At 34.4% G+C, this 19,111-nt stretch overlaps 1 protein-coding gene across 1 annotated transcript; it reads right to left on the bottom strand.

Annotated features, from left to right (window-relative positions):
• Positions 1–9,561: 9,561 nt before the first annotated feature.
• LOC139881052 (F-box/kelch-repeat protein OR23-like) lies at positions 9,562–11,718 on the bottom strand. The gene is made up of 3 exons (XM_071865592.1): positions 11,603–11,718; positions 10,566–11,500; positions 9,562–10,019 (listed from the first exon to the last, which is right to left on the bottom strand). The coding sequence occupies exons 2-3, from the start codon at positions 11,498–11,500 to the stop codon at positions 9,728–9,730; spliced, it is 1,227 nt and encodes a 408-aa protein (XP_071721693.1). The 5' UTR covers positions 11,603–11,718; the 3' UTR covers positions 9,562–9,727.
• Positions 11,719–19,111: the final 7,393 nt, after the last annotated feature.

Here is a 19,111-nt window from a genome sequence, read left to right as displayed (position 1 = left end):
GCTGAAGCAGTGATTAACAATTGTTAAGTCATTAGCGAAGGGTGTACATCATAGCATATTAGTGATATGAATTAACCAAGTAGTACATACTAGTTGAGATTCTCACGTAATTGCTTAGTACGACAAGATTTATTATTGTTCCAAATCATATATATATAAGGTATACATATATAATTCTTCACGAAGAATGAGTCAATACATCTTAACTCTTTATTGCTAATATTCCTTGGTATCTATGGGGCGTATCATGTTGATGTTTGAGGTACTGAGTGTGTTGTTGAGGCGTGGGATGCGAATGTTGTTGTTGATGAAGCTGATGCTGTTAGTGGTGATGTTGATGGTACTGATGGTACTGGTGGTGATGCTGGTTATGCTGCTGGTGCTGCTGCTGGTGTTCGTAGGTTTCGCACCAGATTTTCCAGAGCCACTACTCGAGCGCGAAGCTCGTTGACTTCTTCTATTATTCCGGGATGATTGGTGGTTGGAACAAGGGGGTGAATAAGATCTAGAATCTTCGATATTATATATTCGTGACGGGATACCCTGGAAAGAAGAGAGAAAATGGTGTTTCGGACTGGTTCGCCTGTAAGCGCTTCAGGTTCTTCGCCAAGAGGTGAATTCGGTTGGTGGAAGGGATCACCTTCTTCTTGTCTCCATTGATTGAGTCGGCTACGAACCCATCCCCAATTCATCCAGAATAGATGATGGCTGATTGGTTCGTTTGTTCCGGTTACGCTGCCGTGGGAGCTTGAAGAGTTTGAGAAATTCATATTATATGTTTGGAATAGGGTTTGATATGAAATGGGTATTGAATACCGAATGATATATTCGTCTCCTTGAATACGTATTTATAGCAAAAAGATTTCCGTAATTTACGGAGGAAATTTAGGATAAGTGGTAGACAAAGTTTATAGACATGATAATATATGATAAGATATGATGTGTCATCCATTTATGTAATAATGGTGGTATGACGTGTTGAGATTTGTAACCAGATATTGATTAAAGAATTTCAATTCGTATATTGTGATAACCCAATAATATTTTCCGGTTCGCAAACCGATGCATAAAGGCATAAGATACGTGAGTGTTTGAAGTAGTAGCAGGAGCTTGTGGACGAACCGTTATCTTTAATAACATATAGAAGTTTGATAAACTTGATAGGTCATAAGTTTGAAAAAAACAAAATTAAGTGGAATAAAGATGAATATGATATAAACGAAATACTTTATTTTATTAAGAACAAGGCTTTAAACAAGCCTTCTTATTACACGATTCGGGGATAGAAATAGTTTAAGGCCTAGCCTTTGCATAGATAGAAAATAACTAGGAAATATTAAGATTGAAGTAGTCTTCATATTTCTTCTTCTCGTCCTCAACCTCCTTCATAAACTTCTTAAACTTGTCGTTCTTCTCCTTTTGTTCCTCATAAAGATACTCGATGTTATCATAAAGATTGGAAACATCATTGTTGATTACATGGTACTTGTGGTCCCTCATAGAAAGTTGATTATTCATGCGGTTTTCCTCCATCTTAAATCTAAAGTCAATATCTTCTCTTAGGTAGGAGAGATATTGCTTCCCCCATCGGGCATTTCTTGTAAGGGTGCAAACCAAAGTCCACATTGGTCATGGGATAAAACAAATGTATGTATATAATCTCTTTCTTTAGCTCAGCATTTTCCTCCATGAGCTTCTTGATCGCTAGGTCTTTTTCCTTCATTTGAGCATCGATCCTTGCAATATGGCGAATAAGGTCATCGGTAGTTTTTCGCAGATTCATGAGCTCGTACTTGGCATCAACTTCATCGTAGGAAGGAGATCGGGATCTTTTCTTTGACGGCCCAGTTTCTTCAAGACATTTCCTCTTGTCTTTATTCCTTGGGGTTGGATAGTATTCAGGAGACCCATGTAACTTTAGAGTAGTATTTGGGCTATAATTTGGTGAGGGAGGACCACCAAAGTCATAAAGTGGACTTTGGACTGGTCTTTCTGTGGAAGACCTTTCAGTATCTTTTTCGGTTTGCTTGAAAAGATTCATTTTGGTCGTTTGATGATAATTAGACATCCTAACATTAGGAAGGATATTTTGATTAGAATCTTTAAGTCAAGTTTATTAAAGCATAATTGTTAAGATTATGGGGCAATCCTAAGTGCTTTAAGTCTAAGGCAGGAAAGGTTATAGTTTCCTAGATTGCTAAGGCACCCTAGCTAACAAGTAAGGCACACATAAAAATGCAATCCTGGTTCTCTATAACAGCCTGGTTATGCTCTGATACCAATCTGTAACGTCCTCCCAATAGGGTCTGGAAGGAACGTCACTAATATCAAAACATACCAACATATTATAATAAACGAGAACAATACTAAATGATGAATTTAACTTTAATGAGTACGCAGCGGAAAATGAAATGTCGTTACAATGACAGGAATAACAATATCGTAAATGTTCACATGCAGAAGTAATAAATGCGATATCTCTTGATCCTATGTCTAAGTAGCATCACATAAGCATTAAGTATAAGAGCTTGAATCAAACAGCACCTGAGACAAAACATGCTAAAGTGTCAACCAAAAAGGTTGAGTGAAGTTCATAGGTTTAACAAAAAGTTTGTCGTTGTTTTAGACCACAAGATTTAGTTTATAAAGTTGATCTCCCGCAGGATCAAAAAGTTATGCCAATGCGTGATATTTAGACTAAACGTTCAAGTTTGCCCCATGACAAGTTGTGTCTGTCCTTGTCGGTTTAATTTCATTATTAAGTAATACAATGACTTAGTCAAATGTATCGGGGACGTTACTCCCGATAGGCCTACCCCCAATAATTAAGCATGCCGCAACAATTAAAAATATCACTGTAGGGACTTAGTCGGACATAGCCGGGTATAGCATAGTTTAACAGTTTGGTACTTGTGTCTAAAGTGTAAAAAGTAAAAACAGCATGTGTCTCACCCCAAGTAAAAGTAAGTAAGTTTGCTAGCAATTAAAGAGGGGCTATGAATTCACCTTAGTAAGTAGAGAGAGAGTTATTCCTCGAAATAAAGAGTTGAACGAGTGAGCAGGAAAATCAACCTATTGACATTTAAGAGTAGTTAAGTGTTTTGCCCATGTTTAAGTTTAAGTATGTGTTTAAGTATAGTTTGTTTTACTAAGTTTCTATTCCTAGTAAGTTACTATTTTTATAAAGTTTCCATTTTTAGAAAGTTTCTTATTTTACTAAGTTTCTATGACTAGAGAGTTTCTACTTTTATCAGTGTTTTCCATTTTAGGATACTTGTCGTATTAGATAAGCTTCCAATCACCCCTTTCCATTCGAATGGCTAATTTAGATCTAGGGGCTTGAGCCATAGGACCCTTTAAATCGAAAATCCAAACCCTCTGCCTAGAATCTCATAGAAACCATTCGTCAAGAAAGTTCGAAGATCTATACATCTCTAATACATATCCCAAAATGTTTTTATGTTACAATATAAGTAGTAGGTTATAGGTGCTAGTAATAGTACTAGTGTATACATGTTATTTATTTTATTTTTAATTGCATATAATTTATAACATTATTTACATATTTCGGTAAAAATAATAACCGAAGTAAAAAGTAAAAAGTAAAAAGTAAAAAGTAAAAAGTAAAAAGTGAAAAGTAAAAAAAAATAAAAAGTAAGAAAAGAATACTTACTAGTAGTAATTCTTCAAAGAGAGAATGAGAAAAATTTTGGTGTGAGTTTGAATGAGAAACGAGGGGTATTTATACTTGAAAAAATTAGGTAAAAAGAATAAAATAATTAAAAGAAAAAGAAATATTTAATCTTAATGGGATTTTAAAATTAAAAAGTATTAAATGTTAGGTCATGGGATAATGCACAAAATAAAATAATAAAAGTAGTTTTTCCATTAAAATTTTTAATTAAAAAGTAATTTATTTATTTATTTATTTATTTATTTATTTATTTTAAGGATTTTTTTTATGTAAATAAAAAAATTTATTTAATGTTTTTCCAAGAATATTTGTCAATAATATTTTATTATTTTTTTTATTTTTGTTTTATTTAATTAATAAATACAAATTTTGCATAAAAATAATAAATAATTCGGTATTTTGTATTTTTAATAATAATTATGATTTTAATTATTAAACTATAGTTTTAGTAAGTTTGTAAATATTATTACATTTATATATAATTGGATTTATTATATAGTTAAATATATAATACATTAACTAAATAATAAAAGTGATACAAAGTTTATATACTTAGTTAAATTATGTCAAATTATATAAATTAATAATATATTATTTATTTAAGCGTACATTGTTGACTAAAAATTACTATTCGGTCAATATTTAATTGTATATAACAACCCTTAATACTTATAGTCAGACATATAACCCTAGGATTAATTCAGTAATTTAGAAGTCGAAAAGTGAGGGTTGTTACATAAACCGTTCGTGTTAAAAACTCAATCTAAATCCTAAATCTAAACCCTAAATCTAAACCCTAAACCCTAAATTTCTAAACCCTAATATCTAAACCCTATAAACCCTAATATCTAAACCCTAAAATCTAAACCCCAATAGCTAAACCTCAAAATACGCTCGAAAAACACGATAATTGTTATATATTACGTCTTCGAGCGTTTTTCCGCCAAAATAAAAATATTTATCACAAAGTGTCTCTACTAAATGTTCATATTTTCATCTCATCTATAATGTTCGTGAACAAAGTTTTTTCAAAAAACGAAAAAAAAAAGTTTTTGCTTCCCCCCGCTTCCCCCCGAATGGTTACTTCCCTCTTGATCCTACCACTATATATATATATATATACATATATATATATATATATATATATATATATATATATATATATATATATATATATATATATATATATATATATATATGTATATATAAATCATATAGAGAATTGGTTTAAATTAGTTGAAATTTTCCGGGTCATCACAGTTTATGCCATCTACTCATTGGTCGGTTTATCAGTATAAACTTGTACCGACGAGGGCTAGACAATCACCTCTTAGGGGGGGTGCAGAATAACTGGCGTGGGACTTATGTGGATGCCGGAATCTGTCTGCCGCTAGCCGGTTATTATTATATAAATCGTTGTAAATAACATAATGACCAAGTTATTGTAAACGGTAAAATTCTTTTATTCATTCCCAAAAAGGAAAAACATATATGGATTCTTTATTGAAAAAGAAAAGACATAATCGTCAAGATAACCATGAGTTGAAGTGATCAGGTTCAATCACGGTATCCATCTAAATTTTAGTGTAGCATCTAGCCACTTTTGTTTCCCTTAGCCGGTGTTCCATCTCGGTTGGAGCTTTCACAACTTTCTGGCCTGGAACGTTTAAGTGCCGGATTAAGGTGTTCAGTTGTTCCATAGCTATTGATGAATTGTTCTTCCCATCCCGGCTGATAGTGCCAGCCAGCACTCTCTTTTTCAGTCTTGTAAGAGTTAGTCGGGCTCTTTTTGTTGGATCGTGCTGATGGAGAAAAGTAACTTAGCCGTTTAAGAACTGAAACATGTTTTTCTTCTAAGATATGTGGTATCTTCCTTGCTGTAATGCTTCGTGTGACTTGAGTTTCAACTTTTGCTGGGAAGGGCTGTCAGGTGGACTCGACTGTTGCCACGCCGTGCCGGGTTGGAAATTTAAGCAAACCGTGAGCAGTGGAGGTTATGGCATTAAACCTTCTGAAGAAGTTTCTTCCCATAATCACATTTGTAGCGGTCACGGATTTGACGACGTAGAAGTCAATGACCTCACTACGGAGGTAAATGTGAGTACCCACCGTGACCGTTGCCTTGAGTTTTCCTATGGGTTCTTCAGTAGAGCCCGTGAACCCGGAGATGACAGCGTTGGACTGCCTCATTTTCCTACCGACACATTTTGGGAGTTTAGAAAGGCAATGGGCATACAAGACATCGAACTCACTCCCGGTGTCAGTATACATTTCTCGGACTCGGAAGCCGTCTACCAAGCCATCAATCACCACAGGCTCTTCCCGGGCATAGCGTGTCGGTTGCTTTGGGAACGTGATCGCGGCGTCTCTCCATGGGTTGAGCTCATCTTTTTCAATACTGATCATGTTAAATACAACCTTGTCTTTTGCTTTCTCACGCTTCTTGCCGTCTTCTTTCTGCCAGCTGAATGTTTTATTAGGATCAACTTTGTTGAATTTCCTGCCTTGCAACAAGTGGTTGAGTTCACCAGCCTTTATTTTTGCAATTATCTCTCGTATTAACGCTTTACATTCATCGGTGTCATGACCGTTATCCTCGTGAAACTCACAGTACTTATCGAATTTTTGACCTTCCCGTTTTTCAAGCGGTGCAAGAGGAGTGAATTTGGCTTTCATCGGCTCCGTTAGCAATATCTCCCTTGGAGTTTTGGTCAAACTGTCAAGTAGATATCCCTTATCGTATGGTCTTCGGTTGCTTTTGTCAAGCCTGTGACCGTCATGGCTTTTGTCGTGACTGTTATGACTTTTGTGATGACTGTCGCTGCGTCGACTTTCATCATGACGGTGCCTGCTGTCGCTTCTTCTTTCATTGTCGCGCTTCCTCTCGTCTCGGTGGTACCCGGCTTGCCTCTCTCGCCCGGAATGTTGATATTGCCTCACTACTGTCACAGCATCCGCGAATGTACTCGGGATGTTCCATCGGAGTTCGGCGACAAGAGACAGGTGTTCTTCTTTGTCTAGGCAAGTTATGAACCCGAAAATCTGTTGTGTTTCCGGGAGCCCTGGAATTTTTTGGCACTCTAGCATGTACCTTGTGATGAAGCTTTCGATTTTCTCTCCTCGGTACATTGGTATCTCATGGGCATATAAGTGTGTAAACGTGTGCCGGCGTAGATTTTGATATTGCATGAGGAATTTCTCCCGTAGGTCTGCGAAGCATGTGATACCGCTTGGTGGCAGTTTAGCGAACCACTCTCTAGCAGCAGACTGTAGGACAGTCGGAAAGAGATGGCATGCAACCTCATTATTCCAATGTTGGGTTTTCATGGCACCCTCGAAGATTTGCAGAAAATCATCCGGGTCAGTAGTGCCATTGTACACCCCCAAAGTTACTGGTATGACGATGTTGTCGGGCAGAATGCAGTCGGCGATTCTTTCGCAAAACTTTTGGCTGGTAGCCGACATCTCAACCGACCTCTTTGCTTTATTACCGGTGATCAAAGCAAACAGATTCTCGAGAGCAGTGCCCTGAACGGCAGGCTGTGACAGAGAATGTTTGTATGCCGGTGGTGCGCCCTGCACGGGGAGCTCAGTTAACCACGCATTGGCGGCAGCCTTGGCGGCGCCATTATTTCCTATGCCGATGTTCGGCAGAGGGTTGGTCTTCAGGATATCAAGATTTTGCATCTGTTGTCTTCCTGCTAGGTTGGTATCGTCGCTCAACATAGCTTTTAATTTTTCAATCACTTGTTTTTCAACGTCAGCCGAGATCATCTTGGTGATCATTTCAGTATCATCATGAGATGATCCGATGCCGCTCGAACCACCGGTTTTGAAACCAGAAATGCCCAAATTCAAACTTCTCCCGCCGGTTGGTGATTTCTCCTGTATGTCTTCATCACCATCAGAAACATTCATTTCATCACCGGAAGTATCGTCGGAGTGAATGTGAGCGATTGCTTTTTTCTGGGGTTGGGGTGGTTCTACCGTTGGCGAGCTTTCTTTGTTCGAGGTTGGTGGAACGTCATCGGACGTTCCTTTCTTGCTTGTCGTTTCGCTTCCTGGTTTCAATGTGTTGTTCGTACCTTTAGGTGGCGCCATTTGATCAAACCAAAATCATATGGTTTAAATAGATTTCGGGTTTGAGTGTTTGGATTGGGAAAAAGAGTGGATCGAATGTTTTAACTCCAATAATTGTGTGAACCCCGATTTGGAATCTGGATTCTAAGGGCGTAAAACAATCGATTATATTAACCTTATTCGATCGGAATCGAATAAGTTAATATCTTAAGGTGATGATTAATTCCGATAATAAACGGAGTATTGATCGGAATTGTATTAACGACTGGAGAGATGCTACTGTAATTTATTTGGGCAGAGTAACATTAATGCATCCAGTGTTGTTGAATAAATGATCTTGTTTGCGTATTTATAGATGTCATGAGGGAATGATGACGTGACACATGTCCCTTTCATGGTTGTAACAAACTTTGCCAATCCCGAGGGGTGACGTGGCACCTGTCCCTTTCATGGGAATAATCGAGCAGATTCTAACAAACTTTCCTCGATTCATGGGCTGACGTGGCGTGAAGCTTGTTTGTATGTTTGTTCTGGGATCGTGTATTCGTTCCGGGACAGTGCACTCATTCCGGGATGAAGTGCCTGCTCCAGACAACGCACTTGCTCCGGGGCAGCGCACTTGCTCCGGGGCAGCGTGGCTGTCCCGGGACGTTATCCTTATACCATGTCAGAGTACCAAACCAGGAAGTTGTGATGGTTCCGGTAGTGTGGTGGCTCCAACTAGGTCATTGTGGGTGAGTGCCTTGATTAATAGGGAGGGTTTTGCCTTGTATTTATTCCAAGTGTTTCTTCACGGTATCTGTCATGACCGGGCAAAGCAGTTGCCGGTTTTATTTGTGTGTTAATATAGTCCTTATCCACTCAACGCCTTCTGCATCCGGCTAGGTGATGCCGGTAGCATGCATGCTTATCCGGGCTGGATGGCGTTCCGGGCTAGCCAATGTCCGACGTGGTTCTTCCCGGGTGCAAACATAAGTAACCTTCTGGTCAGGTTACTGAGGTGATACCGGGAAGACGTTCTTTTTCGGGATCGGCTATGCCGGGTAAAACCCTAGCCGGGATGCTGCTAATTAGTGTCTTTTTGAGACGGATCATTATACGTATCATCTCACGTCAAGAGCTTAGGGCCCCGTTTGGTCCGCGGAATCCAATGGTATTCTAGCGGAATTGAAATTAAATTTAGACATGCGTCGTGTCTAAATTCAATTCCAATTCCGCCGGAATCCCATTGGGTTGGATTCCGTGAGCCGGGGCTCAAGTTGGGGGATCAACCCTTAATACATCAGTGTACATATGTTGTGAATGTCGTCAAATGGCGTATTCATAGGTGATGAGGACCATCATTTGTTAGCAATTTCACGTCTTTGTTCTTAACTGGGTGAACCCAAATTACTTCATATTAGCAAATAAATGTAGTCATATCAGTTTGCCTCGAACATGATTGATTCACAAAAAACAGCTGCTTATTGTTTAATCGAAGCCAACATATACACATTTATGATGCATGATTTAAGAATAAAAAAGATGAAAGACAAATACATGTGGGATTGACATAAATAGTAGCGACCAGAGCCAAACAAAAAAGACTTGGCACATACGCCTATTTCTAGCATATAGCATGTGCATGAAACAGGTTTCAGATATAAGCATACCAGCAGGATGCAATTTAGGTTGATACGGAGTAATTTTTAAGGAATATTAGCATATAGTGAACAAAAAAGGATTCACATGATATAAAAACTGAAACCATCTTAACCAGAAAGAGAGAAAGATAAACAGAGTATTATTATACATATCAATTTTTTAATAACAAGTGACACATTACTTAATCCAAAGAATGTTATCCCGAATTTAGCAAACATTCGTATTTAAATAGGTGAGTGGAAGTGCGGTTAAAAAAAGGAGAGTTAAACAGGATAGAACACACAACACACATCAAAGACAGTTGAAGCCTTAAAGTCGAATGGTGCACATAACTGCAGATTTAAAATCTAAAGGTTGCTGAAATGGCTGCTTTGTGCTCAGAGTTCTCCATATCATCTTTTGAGGATGATATATTTGTAATAGCAAAGAAGCTGACCTCTTCTGCTGTCTCAATTTCCGGGGATCTGTTGATTCATTGCCACTAATCGAGCCCATGACGTACAGTTCACCGTTTAGTGCAACAAACCCGGCCGATGATTCATCTGTTAATTTATTTGGGATGCTAGTTTCCCTTTTCCAACTGTTAGAAGCCATGTCATACCTATAAGGCAAAGTACAATATAACAACTTATTTCCAAAAGTAATAGATGTAAACATCATAACATAATAACAAGAACGTATATGACTTTGCATCAAGAGCTCCACGTACTTCAGTATCGACAGTGTTTTGAACATGGTCAGTCAATGAAATCACTAATGCGATGGGAGATCAAAATTTTCAAGCAGTTATGCAGTTATGCTGGATTTGTCATGCATGACATATACATAATAGTGTTCAGTGCTGGTACTTACTCTTGATTCTCTTTAAGGTTGTAACAGCGAAAAATCGCTATAATGTTAGATGCAAATCAAAATTAACGCAAGTTTACTATCCTAAAATAGATCCATAACATCACTTAAAATCTTTAATTATCTAAATACAGTCCGGTACATAAACACCAACAAGCATATTAAACTGATGACTACCAAAATCAACTTATTAAAGTTCATGATATCACAGAACAGATATGTAACAAAAACAGAAACAAGTTAATAAGAGATTTTATTTATAGTCATGAAAACACTCGAATAAACAGAGCAAACTTACATAAAAATGTCGCCCTTATCAAGCATGAAAACACTAGGAGGACCACCATTAACATTTTCAATTACCGCAATCCTCCCTAACCTCCTCCTCTCCCCTTCTTCCCACATATCTCCAAGTTCTCTCCACTTCCCGGTCCCACCGTTCTTCAAATCCATCACGACCACATCTTTATAATACTCATCAACTGGAAACACGCCCAAAACAGTCCTCGATTCACCATAACCGCCCATAACCCAAAACTCCCCATCCCTGCCCATAAACCCAACACAACCAGCTCGAAACCTCGGTAACCCATCCAAAGCTACCCATTCATCCGTGTCAATATCGTAAATCTCAACAGAACTCATCCTACTCCCAGCAGCCCGCAACATTGTATGCCTCGACCCCCCACCCGCAACGATAATTTTACCCGAATTTGAAACGGCAGCACACGCAAAGCTCCCGCGAGGTGACAGCATCGGAGCCAACGCTTCCCATTTATTTGTCACGAAATCGAATCTAAAGGCGGACGAAGACGACGAAGGACGATCAAGCGGATACGAACGTGTGTCGAAAACCGACCCACCGAGTACATAAACATACGAATCAACCGAAATTGAAGTGAAATTACACAGTCCGTACACATGAGGGTTACATGGCATAGGAGGGAGACTACACCAAGCTAAATTTTGTGGATCAAATATGTAAGGTGATGAAATTGTAGGATCATCAGGGAAAATACAAAGCAAATGAGATAAATTGTGAAAATGAAGATGATTACGTCGAATTGGAATTAGGGTTTTCGATTGAAAAAATTGATTCCATAATTTACAAGTGGATCTAAGACGTGTATGATATGAATACGGAATAAATGAAAGAATTATAGCTGATAAATCATCTGGCAAACCTGGAATTAGGGTTTCTGATTGTAAATTTTCATCATCTGATAACGTCATCTGAAATTGAAACCGGTCAGATATTATGGAAATGATTATAATTCGTGCAATCGATCGTTGATGATTATTAATTAATTAACTATATAAAAAAATAAATGTTACTTTAAATTTGAAGAGATGATGATGTTATAGTAGGCGATTGGTAATCGGAAGGCGGTGGCGCAATTGCTCATGAAGGTTCCATACAGGAAGGGCGGTATAGGATTGGGTAAATAGATAGATACAAGTAGTTGTGTGCATCATATATATTCCAAAATGTTTCCCTGTATATAATTGCCACGTTTTCTTTATTGCAAGCGGTAACAACTTTTTGTCCAACAGGAAACAGACATGATATTCAGGTGAAAAAACTGACTTTTATATACGGCGTACGAGTAGTAATATAATATATTAGTAAAAAAAGTAATAGTACTAATAAATAGTACTAATAAATAAAATAATAATACTAATAAATAATAAAAAGGTGGTAATCCAGATTTATTTAATAAATTAAACTGTATTAAAATTATTAATGAAAGTACAGCTTTTAGATTAAAGGAGTAAAGAAAGGGACATGAAGTGGTGGGCTACAAACGAAAATGTAAAAGAAAAACCTTAATAAAAAAACTACATATTCAAAAAAATATTTGTAATTCGAGTAGTTAAATTTGGTGGTATCATATACAATTTAAAAGAAAAACCTAGGCGTTAATTGGGGTTTAAGGGTTTTTCCCTACATATCGTGTTTAGTTTATCCTTGTATATAGTATAGAGTTGTCTTATATATTTAGCATTATCGAGCCCCCTTTGTATCTTTTTCGAGCTGTATAATGGGCTTATGCCCCTGCGCTGTATTGTTTCTTTATTTTTAGTAAAAGTTGTTGAGCTTTCAAAAAAAAAAAAAAAAAAAAATTATAAATTCTATAAATATATGGGTACTTCAGCTAAATTTAATGATATCTTATACAATTTTAAATATACGTTGTAACAAAAAAAACTAACTAATGGTGCCTAGTGATCTCACGAACTCCTATTTAAATTCACTCTTGATTTGATACAATATACACAATCGTTAATCCTTTATTATACAATATAAATTATGTTAGATGATTTAATTTGGTTTAACATTTATTATAAGTGAAAAAAGAAGACAATGTTAGGCTAAAAAGAGATAGGTTAAAAACGATAGTAAAAACATTTGAAAGAAAAACTCTAATAAGGAAAAAAGAGAAAAATAAACATAAGAATAAAAAAGAAAAGAGAAAACATCATTCAAAGTAGGAATGGCAATTATCGATATCAAATGTTCACCTAATCTATTGAATATTGAATTAATTCACCTGTTTCGTGATGAATATAGATGAACTTAAATGAATATGAATACGGATATGCACGAATCTAAATGGATATATAAATATAAATATGAAAGAAAAATTTCATCCATTGATATATCCATTAGCAACCGAAATACATATACAAATACATAAATATAGATATATGCTTACATACTTATTATTATAATGATTTACCGTTAGAATTACATTTTGCTTTCAACCTTATATGAAATAACTATAACTATGATATATTACAATAAAACACGTATATCTACTAAAATATACATACAAATTAAATATTTAATTTTTTCAATCTATGTATAATAGTAGATTCAACAAATTGCGTTCTATCTCCGATAAAGATTATACATTTTTTTGGATTGACTTTAGGTATGTCATGTTATAATTGTTTATGCTATAATACGTTTTTTTTTCATCGCATATTAAAAAATATTATAATATCTTTTTAGTATAAAATAATATCCATTAACCCACACAATTTAGATATGGATGGATGAACTGAAATTAAATGAATATGACATGGATATGGATGATCAAAATATAAATGAATATGAATGTGTATACGGCAATACCGGATCCATATCCGATCCCCTGTCATCGCTAATGACAATGGATTGAATATAGATCAGGTGACGGTGTATCCATATATGTATTCATTTAATTTTTGTTCATCCAAATTCATATACATATCCATTTAATTTTAGTACATTCATCCATATTCATATCCACTTAATTAATCGGGTTAATTAATATCCATTCGATATTAAATTTTTTTATAATATTTCATAATATGCGATAAAAATAATAATCTAGTATAGCAAAAATAAATAAAACATGAAATAATCAAAATCTATCCACAAAAATATGAATCTTTGTCGAAGATATAACACAATTTATTATTTGATCATAACGTAAAATGACCAAGTTTTAGTTTGAGTGCTTAATTAGGGAAAAAATATGCGATAAATTGTTTTAACTCCAGCAATCGTGCAAACCCGATCAAAATTTGGATTTGCGAGGGTGTAAAACAATTAATCGGATTAATCAAGACAGATGGATTGAATAAATTAATATCTTAAGATGATTGAATCCGATGATGACCGAAATTCAATCAGAGTGACAGTGGTGGTGATTGTCGACAGAGTGAGTGTATCAGATAAGTGACAATCGTCCCTCGCAATGAATGCCCCATGAGGTGTATGTATAGATGCCAAAAGTTTGTTAATAGGGAATGATGACGTGACACATGTCCCTTTCATGGTTGTAACAAACTTGCGTAACAAACTCTTTTAGGACCACAAGCTGACGTGGCATGAACATGCCATTCGTGTGTTGTGGCTGAAATGTCCCGTTCATATCGATTATAAACATTTCATATTAATTGATTTCCATGCGAGGTATTGACCTCTATATGAGGCGTTTTTCAAAGACTGCATTCGATTTTTAAAACAAACCATAACCTTTATTTTATCGATAAAGGTTTAAAATATTATGACGTTTATCAAACAATGATAATCTAAAATATAGCGTTTTCACATGACCATTACATAATGGTTTACAATAATATTACACAACAATATAAGTCTTCGAATGCAGTTTTTAAACAATATTATACAAGCATGCAGACTCCAGTCTTGTCTTTATTTAGTATGCAACAGCGGAAGCTCTTAATAATCACCTGAGAATAAACATGCTTTAAACGTCAACAAAAATATTGGTGAGTTATAGGTTTAACCTATATATTTATCAATTCGTAATAATAGACCACAAGATTTTCAATTTCCATTTCTCAATAACATGCAAACTGCATAAAAATCATTCATATGATGAACACCTGGTAACCGACCTTAACAGGATGCATATAGAATATTCCCATCATTCCGGGACTCTCATCGGACATGATTAAATCAAAGTACTAAAGCATCCGTAACTCGGATGAGGCTTGTTGGGCCAAATAGATCTATCTTTAGGATTCGCGTCAATTGGTGGCAATTATAATAAACACCAATTCTTAGGCTACCAAGCTAAAACGGGGCATATTCGGTTCGATAATTCTGCATAGAATGTAATTTTTTTGATCACTTTTGTCTATTTCGTAAAATATTTATAAAACTGCATGTATTCTCATCCCAAAAATAATAGATTTTAAAAGTGGGACTATAACTCACTTTCACAGATTTTTACTTCGTCGGGAAGTAAGACTTGGCCACGGGTTGATTCACGAACCTATAACAAATGTATACATATATATCAAGGTATGATCGAAATATATTCACAACATTTTTTATTACATTTTAACGATTTAAGTTTGTTAAGTTAGCAGTCCAACGTTAGTAATCTATAACTAGTTGTCCACAGTTAGATGTACATAAATAAATCAATATATATTATCTCGAATCAATCCACGACCCAGTGTATACAAGTCTCAGGCTAGATCACAACTCAAAGTATATATATTATTTTGGAATCAACCTCAACCCTGTATAGCTAACTCGAGCATTACTGCATATAGAGTGTCTATGGTTGTTCCCAAATAATATATATAGATGGGTCGATCTGATATGTCAAAACATTGTATACGTGTCTATGGTATCCCAAGATTACATAATATATGTTAGAATACATGTATAATACAATATAAGTTAGTTAAGTTATGATTTGTATAGATTTGTTACAAATTTCACGTAGCTACAACAAACAAAATTATCCAATCTTGTTTTACCCATAACTTATTCGTTTTAAATCCGTTTTGAGTGATTCAAGTTGATATGGTTTCATAATGAACTAAAATTTATGAAACTAAACAGAAAAATTATAAGTTTATAGTCGGAAATACAGGTTACAAGTCAATATTGTAAGAGGTAGTCATTTCAGTCGAAAGAACGACGTCTTGATGACCATTTTTGAAAAACATACATCCACTTTGAGTTTAACCATGATATTTGGATATAGTTTCATGTTAATAAGAAAAATTATTTTTCCATAAGAACAACTTTTAAATCAAAGTTTATCATAGTTTTTAATTAACAAACCCAAAACAGCCCGCGGTTTTACTACGACGGCGTATGTCCGGTTTTACGGTGTTCATCGTGTTTCCAGGTTTTAAATCATTAAGTTAGAATATCATATAGATATAGAACATGTGTTTAGTTGATTTTAAAAGTCAAGTTAGAATGATTAACTTTGTTTGCGAACAAGTTTAGAATTAACTAAACTATGTTCTAGTGATTACAAGTTTAAATCTTCGAATAAGATAGTTATATATATATGAATTGAATGATGTTATGAACATCATTACTACCTCAAGTTAAGTAGGTAAACCTACTGGAAGTAACAAAAATTAATCTAGCTTTAAAGGATCTTGGATGGCTTGAAAGTTCTTGAAGTAGAATCATGACACGAAAACAAGTTCAAGTAAGATTATCACTCGAATTAAGATTGTTATAGTTATAGAAATTGAATCAAAGTTTGAATATAAGTATTACCTTGATTTAGAAAGATAACCTACTTTAAATAACAAAGATTTCTTGAGATTAGATGATCATTTGAAATGGAATTGCAAGATTGGAAGTAAGCTAGTAACCTTGAAAGTGTTCTTGATGTGCTCTTGAGTTGTTGTTTTGTTAGTTGTTTTATGTTTGGATTTTTGAGCTAGATTGAGCTAGATTTTGATGAAGATGATGAAGAACACTTAGAACATCAAGAGAGAACTTGAGAGAGGTGAGTTTGATGCATGAAAATTGAAAAATGAAAGTGTTAGGATTGGTGAAGGTTCACGTGAAAATGGGGAGTCAAAATAGGCTCCATTAGTTTGTAATTTTGTGAGATATTTCATGCTAGCTGCCAAATGGTTGGTTCCACATGTTTGTTGACTATCTAGGGCTGCTAAGAGCTGAATTATTATGTGTATATATCAATAGTATATACGTCTAGGAGCAGGGTATTGTACGAGTACGAATACGGGTGCATACGAGTAGAATTGTTGATGAAAATGAATGAGAATGCAATTGTAAGCATTTTTGTTAAGTAGAAGTACTTTGATATGTGTCTTGAAGTCTTTCAAAAGTGTACTAGTACATCTTAATATACTACATGTATATACATTTTAACTAAGTCGTTAAGTCATCGTTAGTCGTTACATGTAAGTATTGTTTTGAAACCTTTAAGTTAACGATCTCATTTAATGTTGTTAACCCATTGTTTATTATATCTAATGAGATGTTAAATTATTACATTATCATGATATTATAATGTATGAATATATCCTAGTATGATATATATACATTAAAATATCGTTACAACGATAATCGTTACATATATGTCTCGTTTCGAAATTCTTAAGTTAGTAGTCTTGTTTTACATATGTAGTTCATTGTTAACATACTTAATGATATATATAATTATCATTTTATCATGTTAAATATAGTGTAACAATATCTTAATATGATACATATGTATTTAATAAGACGTTGTTATAACGATAATTGTTATATATATCATTTCGAGTTTCATAACTTAGTAGTCTCATTTTTATGTATATAACTCATTGTTAATATACCTATTGAGATACTTAATTATCATAATATCATGTGAACTATATATATATATATATATATATATATATACATATCCATATATATATATATCATCATATAGTTTTTACAAGTTTTAACGTTCGTGAATCGTCGGTCAACTTGGGTGGTTAATTATCTACATGAAACCTATTTCAATTAATCAAGTCTTAACAAGTTTGATTGCTTAACATGTTGGAAACATTTAATCATGTAAATTATCAATTTCATTTAATATATATAAACATGGAAAAGTTCGGGTCACTACAGTGGCCCAGATATTCTCTGATGCTCGTGTGTAGGTTACGAGGTATTCTACACAGTGAATGAGGGGCTTATGCACATGTACAACTTTGAGAGTTCATCAAGTGTTTTCTTCACTGAGTTTTTCCACACGGACGATCTTCTAGGCAGTTTTGGTTTTCTGGTCACTCGCAGTGATCCGTGTGTAGGTTACAGAATGTAGCGACCCGTCCTAATCCATAAGGACGAATACAATAACATATGATTATATTGCGAGGTATTTGACCTCTATATGATACATTTTACAAACATTGTATTCGTTTTTAAAAGACAAACTTCCATTACATCGAAAGTTGACAGAATGACAGGTATGCATACCATTTCATAATATATCAAACTATCAATGACTTAATAATAATCTTGATGAACTCAACGACTCAAATGCAACGTCTTTTGAAATATGTCATGAATGACTCCAAATAATATCTCTAAAATGAGCAAATGCATAGCGGAAGATTTCTTTCATACCTGAGAATAAACATGCTTTACAGTGTCAACTAAAAGGTTGGTGAGTTCATTAGTTTATCAACAATATTTATTTCCATCATTTTTAATAGACCATAAGATTTCATATTTTCATTTCTCATAAACATCATGCATGCATATAGCCATCTGCATAAAAATCATTCATATGGATTGAACACCTGGTAACCGACATTAACCATAATGCATAGAATATCCCCACAGACATTGTCGTCTGTATAATAATAATCTCGAAGTACTAAAGCCATCCATAGACATGAATGGGGGTTGTTAGGCCCAATAGATCTATCTTTAGGATTCGCGTCAATTAGGAGCCATTTCCCTAATTCTTAGGTTACCAGACTTGAAGGGCGATATTTAATTTCGATAATCCAACCATATAATGTAGTTTCGATTACTTGTGTCTATTTCGTCAAACATTTATAAAAGCGCATGTATTCTCAGTCCCAAAAATATATATTGCAAAAGCATTTAAAAAGGGAGCAAATGAAACTCACAATACTGTATTTTGTAGTAAAAATACATTTGACGACATTGAACAAGTGTAGGGTTGGCCTCGGATTCACGAACCTATATCATTTATATATATATATATTAACACACATAATAGAAATCGAAAAAATTTATATATTTTTCTTAGTGAGATAATTATTATATTTAATAATTTATAAGTTTATTTAATAATTTAGTTAGATATATTTACTTTATTTACTTTAGATAGATAATTATTATTTATTATAAAAATACTAATATAGTTATGTTATATGTAATAAATATATTTCTATATAACTATCTTTTGTTTATAAAAGTAATAATTATAATAATACTAAAATAATTTGTAGTAGTAATAGTAATAATAATAATAATAATAATAATAATAATAATAATAATAATAATAATAATAATAATAATAATAATAA

Source organism: Rutidosis leptorrhynchoides, chromosome 1 (assembly GCF_046630445.1).
Source record: "Rutidosis leptorrhynchoides isolate AG116_Rl617_1_P2 chromosome 1, CSIRO_AGI_Rlap_v1, whole genome shotgun sequence".
Classification (NCBI taxonomy): domain Eukaryota; kingdom Viridiplantae; phylum Streptophyta; class Magnoliopsida; order Asterales; family Asteraceae; genus Rutidosis; species Rutidosis leptorrhynchoides.
Note: the sequence above shows the minus strand (reverse complement) of the source record. Positions and strands in the feature narration are given on the sequence as shown.

Bases quoted from the DNA above. Each gene is read 5' to 3' on its own strand.
- LOC139881052 (XM_071865592.1), bottom strand. From the start codon at position 11,500: ATGACGTTATCAGATGATGAAAATTTACAATCAGAAACCCTAATTCCA. The intron at 10,020-10,565 runs GTAAGTTTGCTC...TTTGCCTTATAG, and splicing joins GATAAGGGCGACATTTTTAT to GTATGACATGGCTTCTAACA.